This window comes from Corvus cornix, chromosome 1 (assembly GCF_000738735.6).
Source record: "Corvus cornix cornix isolate S_Up_H32 chromosome 1, ASM73873v5, whole genome shotgun sequence".
Classification (NCBI taxonomy): Eukaryota; Metazoa; Chordata; class Aves; order Passeriformes; family Corvidae; genus Corvus; species Corvus cornix.
In genome coordinates this window covers 57,379,825-57,394,050 of record NC_046332.1, presented here as the reverse complement: position 1 = coordinate 57,394,050, position 14,226 = coordinate 57,379,825, and the positions used below count along the sequence as shown (strand labels likewise).

General features: G+C 43.7%; 1 protein-coding gene across 1 annotated transcript in view; it reads right to left on the bottom strand.

Annotated features, from left to right (window-relative positions):
- Positions 1-13,388, bottom strand: part of VWA8 (von Willebrand factor A domain containing 8) — a 181,289-nt gene extending 167,901 nt beyond the window's left edge. Inside the window, exon 1 of the mRNA XM_039568168.1 lies at positions 13,163-13,388. Coding sequence (XP_039424102.1) covers positions 13,163-13,307 — 145 coding nt within the window. The 5' untranslated portion in view covers positions 13,308-13,388. The remainder of the gene's footprint in view (positions 1-13,162) is intronic.
- Positions 13,389-14,226: the final 838 nt, after the last annotated feature.

The window sequence follows — 14,226 nt, the reverse complement described above, 5'->3', positions numbered from 1 at the left end:
TATGGGTTCACAAAGAAGCCTCAAATGTGTTTGTGTTTACTAACTACTCTAGGCTGCTTTTCAGTAGATCAGGTACCTGGACATTTTACATTTAATTAATATTACTTTTTCCTGTTTTTTCTTTTATTGCTGCTATTACAACCTTAAGCTGTTGGGAGCTGTGGAAATTAAGCCCAATGTAGAACCCCATTCCAGCCACCATTGCTGCTTAACTGAAATTAAAACCTTAGCACATTTGCCTGTAGAACTATTGATGCCTTTTCCTAGTCTGAAAATCAAGAGTCAAACACGGTTAGAAGGGAAAAAGGGATTTTACCTCTGTATTAGGTGCACCATGTCCAAGTGGAATGCACCTCAATGCACACCTCAATGCACACCCCCAAAAGATCTGGTGTAACATTATAGGTCTTACTAATTAGCATATCTATCAAAGATTCCCCAATGAGGGGCTCAAGTGAGCTCCCCTTCCCCAGGAACTTTCCCCTGGATGGTTCTATCTTAGTTTACAGAATATGTTCTGGAGAGGACCTTGGTGTCTGGGGCATTCTGATCCCTACCTATGAAGCTTCTAAAATGTTTAGTCTCATAGCTTGACAAATAAGTCCAAGAATGTAGGCAAAAAACCACTAAGAATGCAAAAGCTATAAAAAGGTATAAAAGGAGTATAAAAGAAAAGGCAAAACAGCACCATGACATCACTATCAGTGAGAAAACACTTCTAGGTGTGATGATTTTCCTGAATTTTCATGCAGCCTGGAACAGTATCTGCTGGAGGTACAAAATTAGATATTCATGCCAGTGGGCCCTTCCTGCACTTCCTGAACATATGGCTGCAGAACCCGGCACCTTTCCAAAGTTTGAGTGGTCTCAAGCACTTCTTGCTCTGGATTTCAACAAACCTAAAGCATCTGGCCATTTTACTTAATGGCCTCTTCACTAGGACCTGCCTGTCTTATCTATCTTTCTGCAACCATAGGCTTGAATTAAATTGCAGGGCATGCCCTGTGCACTTTCTCATGGAAATCAAAAGTGAAATCTAGTTTGCAGTGAGGAAATGGGCAAGCACCAACACAGCAGTGGTCACATTGAAAAACAGCACAATACTCAAAACACAGGAAAATGAGGTTTAGACTAGAAACAAACCCAAAGTTTATTTTCTTTCAAGAGTTTGGGTCCCATAAATGAGTTCACAAGTATTAAGACCATGAAACTAAGATGACTCTAGTAAAATGATGTTTTTCCCATTACTGTTGCTAAAGATAACACCACCTCCACTGCACTGTAGTGCATGCATGAAGATGGAGAGGATTACTGGAGTAAGACTGCTGCACAGGGGTACAGTTTTGCCACAGCACTGTGATTACACCTCCTTTCCAAAAGCTGAGGCCAAGTTTTGGAACTGTCTCTTGTGTTTGTGCTTTTCTCAGAAGTGAGATGTAGAAAGTAGAGAGCCCACAAACAAGATCAAACAAAGATCCAATCCTCTTGTAGATCTGTCCTTTGGCCTATTCCATCCAAGAGGATCCAACCTACAGTTGCATATCTCTAGCATCACGAAAGAAGTCAAATGTTTGGAAGTCCAATGCTGGAATCAGAAAGAGAGATGCTGGAGAAGCAGCTTGCCCAAATTAAGAGACAACTAAAAGTCCTCCAACACATGCAGTAGTTCTCCTTTCAGTCAGCTATGACTCTAGCTTTGCACTCAAATGCCGTACTCTTCCAGCATACCCAGCTGTTACTGCTCATCTCACAGGACTGAGAATCCCCAAGGTCTGACTAGATTTATAACAGCCAGAGTAGAATCACCTGCAGTAACAAACAGGAAGCAGTGAAGAAAGGATTACAGCTGACTTCCTCCTAAACTGAAGGGTTTGACTAGCATGCAGAGATTGGGATTCACAGCTTGACATACATGCCTGCACATGGGTCTTTCTGTTGCTTCTGGACTCTAAATAATCAGCCCTCCATTTTTCCCTAAAATATTGGCAAAAGGTAGTAAGCCGGTGATTGTTCAATGCAACAATACAATACACTTCATGCAACAATACAATTGGAGCAATACAGTGTTCCAATAGCTTGCCAGAAAGTGGGACACAGGCAACAGCAGTACTGCCACATACAAGGTGGACAAGGATTCATCCCTGGTTCTAAGGGCAAGCAGAACCAAGCAGTTCCCACTCACCATGCTAGAGGTAAGCACCCTTCTTTGATTGCGCAAGAGCTCAGAAGTGGAATGGCTCCAAACAGAGCTGAGGGAAGCTAAGAATTAGGCAGCTGTCTAAGGCTTTAGCTCCTTTTTTGGCCCTTGCTGAATTTTCATTTCAAATGTACCAATGAGTACTGCACCCTCTCCAGCCTGAAGCATTCAAATGCAGTCCAAAAGAAAGTTCTACAATAGCTTAGAGCCCTGGTCCTGACTCTGGAAGCTCTTACATAAATTAAAGTCACTGAACAACAGACACAAGCACTGCAGGGACTCAAATCTAGACTTTGGCTATCCCAGTGTTTTGCCTATCTCTTTAAGTTTAAAAGTAAGGAAGACTATTTTACTAAGTATCATCTCCCTTCCCCTTTCCTCTACTGCAGTTCCAAGCTCACTCTTTCTCAGTGGGGAACAGCTAATGGGGAACATGACAAGTCACCAACATTTTTGCCACCACACCTTTTTAATGTGGGCCACCCATGGTGATGAGGGGGAGCCATATGAAGAGTGGCTGACATCACCTGGCTTGTTCAGCCTGGAGAAGAGGAGACTGAGAGGAGACCTCATTGCAGTCTGCAGCTTCCTCATGAGGGCAAGGGCAGGGGCAGGAAGTGATCTCTTCTCTCTGGTGAACAGAGAGGCATGAAGCTGTGTCAGGGGAGATTTAGGAAAAGGCTCTTAACCCAGTATGTTTGGGCACTGGAACAGGGAAGTAGTCACAGCCTGACAGAACTCAAGAAGTGTTTGGATAACATGCTCTCAAGCACATGGTGTGATTCTTGGGGCATATTCCTGCTCAGGGCCAAGAGTTGACGATCCTTGTGAGTCCCTTCCAGCTCAGGATACTCTATTATCTATGGTTCTATGAAAATGCCTCCAAGTTGATGAAAACACCCTGGGAGCCCACTGCTTCCTGCAAAAGTTGACATCTCTCTCAGTAGCTCGGCCTGGAACAATTTTAACACTCTAAAAAGAGCAGGTTTTCTTACATATCCCTAAGAAATTAGTGACAGTTTATTTTCTCTGAATTCCCCAGCCAACATGCAACGAGACAAGATTATATGATTAATTAGCTCCTAGCTGAAATCACCTCAGCTCAATAGTAAATACTATTTCATGCATACAAAGTCTTCCAAAACCCAGTAAGGCCAAGATGCAAAAACAACAAGATGTCAGACTTTTTCAATACATTGGGATGATGATATCATCTATAGGATAGAATTCTAATTACCTCATTTATTAGCACAGTACTGAAAAGCCTTAGACGATTTCCTGTACTCCCTTAAAAAAACCAAACAAAAAACCAAACAAATCAAAACTGAGTTTGGTCTATGTGAAAAATGGAAAATGCATACCACCATGCAAATTCTGGTGGTATTTATGTGAGTCCATAACATGCTAACCCTTGATCAACACATCAAACCATGTTCAAAAATCCCACAAGTATTCCAGACATCAACAGACCCTACCAGCTTTCATGAAAAATGGGCTGGGAGAGAAATATATGTAAGATGTGATGAGAGCTGAGCACACAGTCAGGGTATTCAGCTTTTAATAGGTTTGTTGCTGCCTGGAGACAAATGTTGCCTCCAGCTTGCATCTGTCTAAAAAGCAAAAATATTAGCAGTGTTTAAAAGAACCATAAGCAATAATAAACCAGAGTCCATTTTCCTAGCTAAATGAGCACAGGGAGGATTAGCCCACTAATCTTATCACATACTTCCACCTGGGCTATATTTTCTTGTCTCAATTTGTTTCTTCTGTACTTGTTTAAAAACTCATGTTTGGTTACTCCATTTCCAAACCCTTTGAACAAAGATGTCATTCTGGACAGGCTCTTTTCCATGTTCCACCAGCTGGCAAGGAACTGATAACAGCCTGCTTAGTAAAATGGTGGTGTTCAATCAGAAAAACCCATAATTTGAGCACATATATCCCAAACTGTTTGACTATATGGCAAATTATGGAACAGCCCACGTCAACCCATCCCACAAGCTACTACCACACTGTTGTGGACAAGAGCTATACCCACAGAATTTTGTGATGGATACTTTGTAGGCTGTGTCAGGCTTGCTTGGGCAAGCAGTGAAGATGTGCTTCTGCTTTCTTGTCTCCCACAGAGAAAACCATAACCTTAGGTACCACAGCCTTTGGGGGAAACAGTGGGATACAAGCACTGCATAATGTACACAAAGAAACATGGCTGCTGAAACAAAACAAGAGCCACATAAGCCAGAATCCAAAAGGTAAAGGGGACATCCCATTCATGGGGCAGACAAGATATAGACACAGGAAGTCTTTTGAGAGTCTGTGCAATAGGGGTCAAAAATTGGCAGCACACAAAGATTGAAACCCAGTAACAGGATCCTAAAGAGACTCTCTGATAAAAAAGGAGATATGAAAACAGCCTCAATACATGCAATGAGCTCTTTCTACTGCATCTGGAAAACACAGGTGTGAATTGTACCTCTGGCAATATGGAAATTCATACATGGACATATAGCTACCCAGTAACTGCAGAGCACTGAATTATATGCTCTCTTCTTTAGACCAACATTTTAGACAGAAACAATATTATGATCTTTATCTGCTTTTTACAATAACTGAGAAGGGCTCCTCAGGTGAGCAGGCGTATTTCTTCCACTCGGCCTGAACAGAAAGGCAGCACCAAGCCCTGAGCTGCAGAGGAGGCAGCCGGAGCCTGGGAAGGCACTTTAGCAGGGCACCCTGCACGAACACCCTGTGCTTTTTTCTCTCCCCCAGTATCTCCTACTCACTGTCAGCCAATATGGAATAGTAGGTTTGATGGACCTTTGTTCTGACCCACTGTGGATGATGTGATGCTGCAATCTCAGTTAGAAGGCTTCCTGAACATGCGGGCTTACTGTGCACTGGGCACGTTTGACGGGTCTCAAAAGCTAGTAAGTACCACACCAACTATCCCTCCTCACCTCTCCACTTCCCAAGAAGAGACTATTCCCTAATCCTACTATTTATTCCTGTATGCTGAAAAGAAAAAGCCACTGCTGTTTAAATTATTTACAGCAACACTGGTCACATATAAAGATAAACAGATTGCATATCAACCACACATTAAGAACTTAAAAAGTAGAAAGAAGTTTTATTCTACTTGCCATTTTTCTGGTAAAATAACATATTAATTTAAAAAGAATGAAATTAATACATTTTAAAATGCTATTTTTAAATAAAGAAATAAAGAAATCCTACTGTAAAAGAAAACAACCTGAAAAGATCTATACATGTATTTAGTTTTTTGAGTACACAACACAAACAGTTCCAATCCCACATGTAAATCATATTTGTATTACCTGTGTTTTATAAGACACTACAATGAAGCTTCAGGAGCATTATGTTTTTAGGTTGCTGAATTTATTGCCTTTTGGCCTCTTTAGTCTTGAAAAATAGGTGAGATTAACACACTCTCCTTAGTATATTACACATTCACTTGTTCACAGACCATCCATCTGGTTTCAAGAGCCTGGAACAGCAAGAGCTTATTAAAACTGTGAAGGTGCTAAGCTCTGCTAATATTAATTTCTGTGTGATAAAATCACTCCTGTTAAAGGAAAGTCTGGAATCTAGATTATATTCAAATGTATATTTCCGGGTCTTAACTTCATTCTAATGTGAAGGAGGGAAAAAAAATATGCTTTGAACCAGTATTTATCCAGCACATTTCCATAAAGAAACAGACAAGAGAGTCAGCCCTTACTAATCCTTGAAGAGCTGACTTACTGTGAAGAAACAGAAATTATACTTTCCAGTTTTTTTTCTTTTTCCTTAACTTTTCCAAACACATTATTCAGGGGAGCAAAAAAAAGGCAGCCCTATAACTTACTTCTTTTTTACATTTCATAGCAGCTATTATTGCCTGTCTTTATGGCTGCAAATACTATGTTTATTGAGCAACACTGTCACCTATTCTGTACCTCATATCAGTATTGGAAACCTCCCAAACACATGAATATGAGGGACAGAAACCTATTCCCTGCACCCACAAGGTTTAGGTTTGCTTCTTGACCACCAGTGCCTTTACACACAGATGAGGTGGAGCTCAGCTCCTGTCAACAGGCCACTGCAGTCTGACGGCTGCTGCTGACTGAAACAGATTTTGTTGTGTAAACATTCTCCAAGCTAGGCAAAAATATCCACTAAAGTTGTGGGGTGTTATGGGCAAAAGGAAGTCTGTCTAAAAAACCAAAATAATGGCTTCAAACATAAAATTTGAATATCACTCAATTTCTACTCAACATTCTTTTTAGACCTTCTATTCTTTTAATTTTCAGGTTTGAAGCTAATGCTAGATTTTCCAATTGTCTGTTTTGGGCTGGCTAATGAGTATCTTTACAGGTTACAGTCCAATGTGTCATGAACCCAAAATCTTGGTAGTTACTCCAGGAAGAGAACATTTTCATTCACTTTTCTGCATTAGTAGAAGATCAACAAACATGAAGGCAGAATCTTATCTGACACTGATCTCTGCTCTCTGGTGACCAGTGAGAAGACTCAGGGAAATAGCCTGAAGCTGCGTCAGGGGAGATTTAGACTGGATATTAGGCAAAGGCTTTTCACCCAGAGGGTGGCTGAACCCTGGAACATGCTCCCCAGGGAAGTGGCCACAGCACCAAGGTTGACAGAGCTCTTGGGAGAGCACAGGGCCAGGAATTGGACTTGATGATCCTTGGGGGTGCCTTCCAACTCAGCGTGTTCTATGATTCTCTGATCCAGCCATGCAGGAAGCAAACAATCTTTACTTAGCAAGAGCTGTTACTTGTTTGGGCCAATACCCTGAAAGTAGGGAGTCTGATAAAGCTCAATTACAAAAGTCTTATGAGGTGAAAAGTCAATTTTAAATGTTTAATACCATGATGCTCTTACACAGACTTGATAAATTTCAGAATATCTCTTCGTAATACGTTTACCATGTGAAAGAGGTGTTAAGCTGCCCATTTCATCAAATATCAAAACACTTCAGAAACACTGGTCTTCAACTTAAACGTAAGTTTACCACCAAGATGAGATCTGATGAGCTGTCGCTCTGTCTGACTGAATCTCAAAAACCTTCAAGGACAGATGTTCCACAGCCATTCTGGCCAGCCTATTCCCCTGCTGCATTCAACCAGACATCACTCAGCCAGTCCCCTCCCAGCAACACTTTAGTCCATTGGCAGATCTTCATATTTAAAACTTTCTGAGGTTTCTGTTGTCCCAGTTCTCATGTTTATCAGGGTCCTTCTGGGCAAAATGTCTGCACTCTGACAAGATGGTAGGGATTTTGTCCCTAATGCTAAATTGCTCTTTTACAGTCCTGCTGTCTGTCTTGACTGCCACTTTTGTACGTTCCCATTTTGTGTTTTAGTTCATTGAGAAATTCTCTGCTTGGCCAAACAGGCCTCCTGCTACTGCAGAATGGTTCATTCCTGAGCCACCATTAAGTTTTCTTTAAAATTTTCAAGGTCTCCTGTGTACCTTTCATCTTCATAGTTGTTATCCAAAGGATTCTACTTAGCTATCTCCTGAATAAGTGAAAGCTTGCAGTCCTCAAGTCCAGAATCCTAATTCTGCTGCTCACCTTCCCAGCCTTCCTCCAGATGTGCAACTCAGTCATGTTCCAGTCACCGAGATCCAGGCTGCCACCTGTGACCAAACTGGTCACAGCTCTTCCTTACTTGAAAGCAGCAGATGAAGTGAAGAGTCAACACTGACTCTGGCATCTGTGTTACAAAATTTTTACCAACACAGCCTAGGAATTACCAAAGTGCACGCACAACACCAGATTGCCCTCCTAGCTGATGTCTGCATGGCTGAAATCCCCCACGAGCATGAAAGCTCATGAGTGGGAGGTTACCGCTAGCTGTCTGTAAAAAGCGGTATCTGCCAGCTCCTCTTAGTCACACGGTAACAGATGCCCACCACGTCACCAGTGCTCCCTTTCAAATCTTCTGTAGCCAGAAGCTACTTTTGTGAAAAATTAGCTCAGAGTGTTTTAAAACTGTGTAAAGATTTATGAAGTTCATTTTGCTCACTGGAGAAAAACCAGACTATCTGTTCTAAACTGAGCTTAGATAACAAGTACATTAGTATAATTTCAATAATTTATTTCAACGAAAAAGAATCTACAACTGAAAATCAACAGAATTGTTTTTGAAACTTCACATTTACTGAAAAGTTATCCAAAATTGACAAAACAGCTTTAAAATTAGCTATGGCATTGCCTACAACTATCCTTAGTCCCTGAGTACGCCAAGCAGCTACAACTTCGATCTTACGCATTAAACTGGGCACAACTTGTAGAACACATCACCATGTATCAGGTCTCTAACAGTTGTTCAACAGAAAAATTACATTTCAAACAACTGGTAAATATTAAAACTCAGAAACTATTTAGTGACATCCAGTCATGGGCCAACAGTGAAGCCCTAGAGAAGCTGACCTGTCTAACATTTCACCCCTTTGTTCCAGCTACATCAGCATGTCTAATAAAACACACTGGTTTTTTTACCATGAACCTTTTCTTTTCTAAATGTTAGAATTATTTGAAATAACCCAGGCATAACTCTGCAAACTTTCAGACAACTGGCTTTGAAAACTCCCATCTCCATTTGCTGCCTTCTAAGTTGTGCTGACGCAACAACTGTACATAAGGCCTCACCATAAATCAAATCCCTGGAATCATTTCAGTCACCACAATGCAGCCCCTAAGTACAGCTACAGAGGCAATGAACAATTATAGGAATGTCATGAGAAAGAAGAAGGAATGAAGTCTCTTAAATAGGTTTTGCCTATGAAAAAAAATATTGTCAGAACCACACTCACAGCTGTCAACACATGAACTTCAACAAAGATAATGACACTGGTAAAATTGGAAAAGGCAATGTGTCAGCAAGCATTTACACTCATCATCAACCAGTTCTTTAGTCTTTGGACAGTGACAAACCCAGAAAAAAACCCACTTATAAACACACAGTCAAATTCATAGTCTTCTTTCAGATTATCAATTTTAACACAATCATTTAGATCCTGTACACTGATGATGAACATTATAGGATTCCGAAGAGTGACAGTTTTCACAAGTGACTGTGTTTTACTCAGTAGATACATTTGTATGTACTACTGAGATCTCCTAGGCTTTAAACACAAGTTTGATTAGGAACTGGAATTGACCAAAAATTTCATATATGGAAAGCAGAGGAAGTGAACCTGGACAGCAGTGCTGCAGAAAACAGCAAATGTAGCTAGCATATATTTTGGTCCACATAAGTGACAAAGCGTAAGTTATTTTATCTACACTGAGCAGCAAAGCACACGAGAGACCTTCCTTTGCCTGTACTATCTGACTGGCAATGATTTTTATTTTTCCAGCTCTTCAGTTTGCATCTAATTCAGCATTTGTTCCCTCTAACTCCTTTAAACAACTCCAATATTGTGTATTCTGTCAGCTTTAAAAAAAAAATTCATATTATGTATAGATTAAAATAATTAAATAACAGTGAACTGAGTTACGTAGAACTTCACTTTGTGCAGCTCATACTGCATTTAAAATAATTCATCACAAGTAACTCTACAGTCTACAAAAACTTGATACTTTTCAGTCTTTTAGAAGGAAAAATGAAACCTGCATTAAAAATTATTCTGACGGTCAGCCTTCTACAACATTTGCTACTATAAATTGTTTCCCTCATTAATTAAATTGTGCAAACCCAAACCCTTCCTAGATATTCCCATTACCCTTTTGTCATGGAGTCTCTTTCACTTTGAGACTTCTCTTAAGCTTTACCACTTGATAGCTTTAGCGATTCTTCCACAGCCCCAGTGAACCAGCAAGCCATATTCACTTTGCAAAGACTGAGCTGAAATGCTAAGCATGGCTTCTTCATACATAACACCACAAGATCAGGCAGCACTTTCTCCCTTACACTTAAAAGGTACCAGGACAGACAGTAAATCCAACCTGGCAGGGATGTCACATCCAAATTACTGGGTACACAACAGTTTGCCGTTTAGTTGACTCTTAACAGCTTCCAGCCTTTTCAGGCACATTTTGTTTATTTATGGAAGACACATGCAACCCCAACACCACTTACAACAAGAATTGTAATTACAGCAGCTGCATAGAAATAGTAAAAACACATATGGTACAAAAAATTTTGGATCATCCTTAGTAACTTCAGTATCTGCAAAGAAATGCTAGGGTCTGCAAGAGGACATGTAAACATTTTAAAAATAAATTTAAAAAGTATCCACAAAACAAAACACGAAAAAACCCAGTATGCTTAATACCAAGGTCCCAAATTCACAGAAACACAGGAAGCCCTATAAAGAATAAGATGCCTCAGGTGTCAGGAGGGCAAATATCCCTAAGATTAACTACAAGATTCTCTAGAGCTTTGAGACTTAAATCTTTCTACCAAAACTCCTACCATCATTGATTGTAACTGGGAATAGTCCTATTCTTCACATACATACAGAGTGTATTCACGAACATTGCTGAGTTAAGCTCAGTTGCATTCCATAGCACATGTAAAGTGATGAAATACTTTTAGCTACATTTGTGTTGGGTTTTAGGAGCTCTCCTGGGTTTTTTTTTCTGTTAAAGGAATTTTCCCCATACATGTTGCTAGGGGGACAAATTACTGGGGGCTTAAGGAAAACAAAGACCTACCCATTGAGGGTGGGGTGCATCGAGGTACTCTTTTTGTTTCACCTGGGTGGGGGACAGTTGGTCTCTGGTGTTTGGAGGGAGAGAGAGGCTGTTTCGTCCTCTGCTTTTTCCTTCTGCCAGAGAAACCCTGGGATCCCAAGCCCGCCTTCCCTGCCCCGCTGGGAGCCGGGCCATGGCTGCCCTGCCCCACCGTTGCTTTGAGCCTTCGCTGTGTTGTAGCCCTGCTCGCCCAGACCTCCGGGGGGTTCCCCGTTTGGATACATCTCGTCTGCCACCCGGGATTTGTGCTCGTCCCTGCCGTTCCAGCCTGCCGTTCCCGAGGGTCCGGCCGGACACCGGGACTGGCTGCCCAGGGGTTTGTGAAGCCTTTGTCCCATCCCTTCCCGGGATCCCAGGGCACCGGTGCCGCGTGCTCCCCGAGCTCGCTCCGGAGCGCCCCCTGCAGCCGCGGGGGAACCATCGCACCTGCCCTGCTCACCGGGAGCCGCCAGCGCCCCTGCCGGCTGCGAGCGGAACTGCACCCGAGGGGAAAGGGCCCGACAGCCGAGAAGGCTGGCACTGGGTTTGTGTTTGCTGTTACTGCCATAGTTGTTGTTGTTTGTTTGACTGGTTATACACATACAGATATATAATAGTAAAGAACTGTTATTCCTATTTCCCACATCTTTGCCTAAAAGCCCCCTGATTTCAAAATAATAATAACTCGGAGGGAAGGGGGATTGCATCTGCCATTCCAAGGGAGGCTCCTGCCTTCCTCAGCAGACACCTGTCTTTCAAACCAAGACAATTTGCTACCATTTTGTGCTGCTAAATTTCTTTTTGTTCTTAAGGTTACTCATCCCAATGAAGGGCTGAAAAGTGCTGAGCTACCTTCTTCAGGTGTTTTATTTGACTCACTTCATTGTTAACTTGTTCACTTTCACCGTAATTTGTTTGATGCTAAATAACTCTAGTCTTTTTAGTACCTGCACAAATAAAATATTATCTGTTCACAAATTCTTGAAGGAATTTTCTAGCTATCAATTCCTCAAAGACTTCCTTCTTGAGTAACTTTTCAGAAACTAAACAAAGAAATTAACTGATCAACTAACAAACAGATTAAAAAATATTAAAATGGAGAGAAATGGGATTAAAGGGGTTTAATTAAGAGCTTGAGCAAGTACTCCACCATCAGAATCACTTGCAAATCACTACTCATCACTCACTCTGTACTTAGGAGCTTTGTTGCTTTTGGCATTCATCCTGAAAAATGTCAGATACCACAGGCATATGTTACCCTTTCCAAACGCCACTTCTACTCGGCACAGGCCCGTCACCTGTCTCTAGGGTCACCAGAGGATATTCCAGGGCAGTTCAGGTCATCCTTCATGCCATCTGCAGGCTCAAGGTCAACCCTCTATCTCATTACTCACACTCAGACACGCACCAGCCTTGGCAGCCCCTGACACAAACACTGAGGCACTGCCTCAGCAGAAAGAGGAAGCCATGTGACACAGGAACAGAAAGCATGGGAAGATGTGATAGACACTCTGCAGAGCACAGTGGTTCTCACAGGCACGGGCTGCCCCTTGCTTCACTGTGGGTGAAGCACTTGGACCAGAAACTATCATGAGCCACAGTAAGCGTCCCTGAAAGCCTGTGACTGAACCCTGCCCTCTCCCCTCATGCCAGGTGAAGGAGAAGACCTCTGAGATCAGTGAGTCCAACCTATGACTAAACACCACCACATGAACTAGACCATGGCACCAAGTGCCACATCCAGTCATTCCTTAAACACCTTCAGGGATGGTGACTCCACCACCTCCCTGGGAAGTCCATTCCAATACTTAATCACCCCTTCTGTGAAGAAATTCTTCCTAAAGTCCAATCTAAACCTCCCCTGGTGCAGCTTGAGGCGATACCCTCTTATCCTATCACTTGTTACCTGGGAGAAGAGACCGACCACCCTCCTCTCAGGGAGCTGTAGAGAGTGATAAGGTCCCCCCTCGAGCCTCCTCTTCTCCAGGCTGAGCAGCCCCAGCGCCCTCAGACGCTCTTCACGGGACCTGCACTCCAGACCCTTCGCCAGCTCCGCTGCCCTTCTCCGGACCCCCCGCACTCACGAGTATGAGACACAGGAGCGGCAGCACAGCCTGGACAAGCCCGCAGCGCACAAGGCGGTACCTGTCTGCCGGCCTCCCCACGGCCCGGTGACACCGCTGGCAGCTGTGGCCGGGGCAGGGGCAGCCCGGGGAGGCTGCGCGGGCCGAGACACCTGGGGGCCCGGGGTGGGTTACCTGAGCTGTGCAGCGCCCTGACTTCGGAGCGGCCGCACCGCGCCGCGGCCGCACCGCCGCCCACCACCTGCCGCAGGAGCAGGCGGACCCTGCGCGCAGCGGGACCCCCGGCCCCGCCGCCCAGGCACAGCACCCGCGACGGCATGGAGACGGCGGGGAGACAGGGAGAGCCAGGGCGGAGAGACAGGGAGCGCCGGGGCCGGGCCGAGCGCGGGGGAAGGGAAGCGCCGCCGCACAAAGTCCCGCCGGAAACCAGGGCCGGGCGGGCGCGGGCCGGTGCCGCCGGGTGCGGGGAGCTGCCGGAGCGGGGCCGTGGCCCCACGGGCCGGGGCGTTCCACGGGAAGGGTGGGGGGTCAGCTGCGGGGACAGCGTGTTTTGTTTTTGTATGAGGGAGGCTGAACTTCACAGCTGGAGACGTTTGAAAGATCCCGGAGAGCCAGGCGCGGGCAGCGGTGCTGAGGTAGATTGGTGCGCCGAAGGTATTTCCTAGCTCTGATCTCTCAAATGCTGCTGCGCTCATGGGCCCTCCTGCCCCAGTGCCGCCCCTCGCCTGCGTTTTGAGATTCAGTCGTTTCGTACTTCAGGAGGAATTTGAGTTACTCCGGAGTGACGTTTGGCTTAGATGTGAGATTTTTGTAAAAGGTCATGTTGCAGAAATAGATTTCAAAACTGGCTTATTCCAGCTAAAGGTAATGCTCTTGGATTTATGTAAAATCTCAGGAGTAAAATTTAGAATAATTTGTGAAAGGCTGAAGCTTTCACGATAACTAAACCTAATTCCAAGGAAAATCCAGTTGAGACTTGCATCTCAGCACCAGTAGAAAGACAGTGAGGGACCTTCGTGGAAGTAAAAGCCAGAGTGAAGCCACCACCTTTATCAGCTGTACTTCAGGTTTTGCGTGTCTCATCCAGGAGGATTTTGCTCCCGTAAATCTGTCATTTCCTGCATGTTTGCAGCATTGAACAATTATCCCAAAGGAAAGTCATTAAAGTGGGAGCTAAACATCAGTTTAAACACAGACAACCTAGAGTTCTAAGCCCCCATAGGATATTATGAACTATG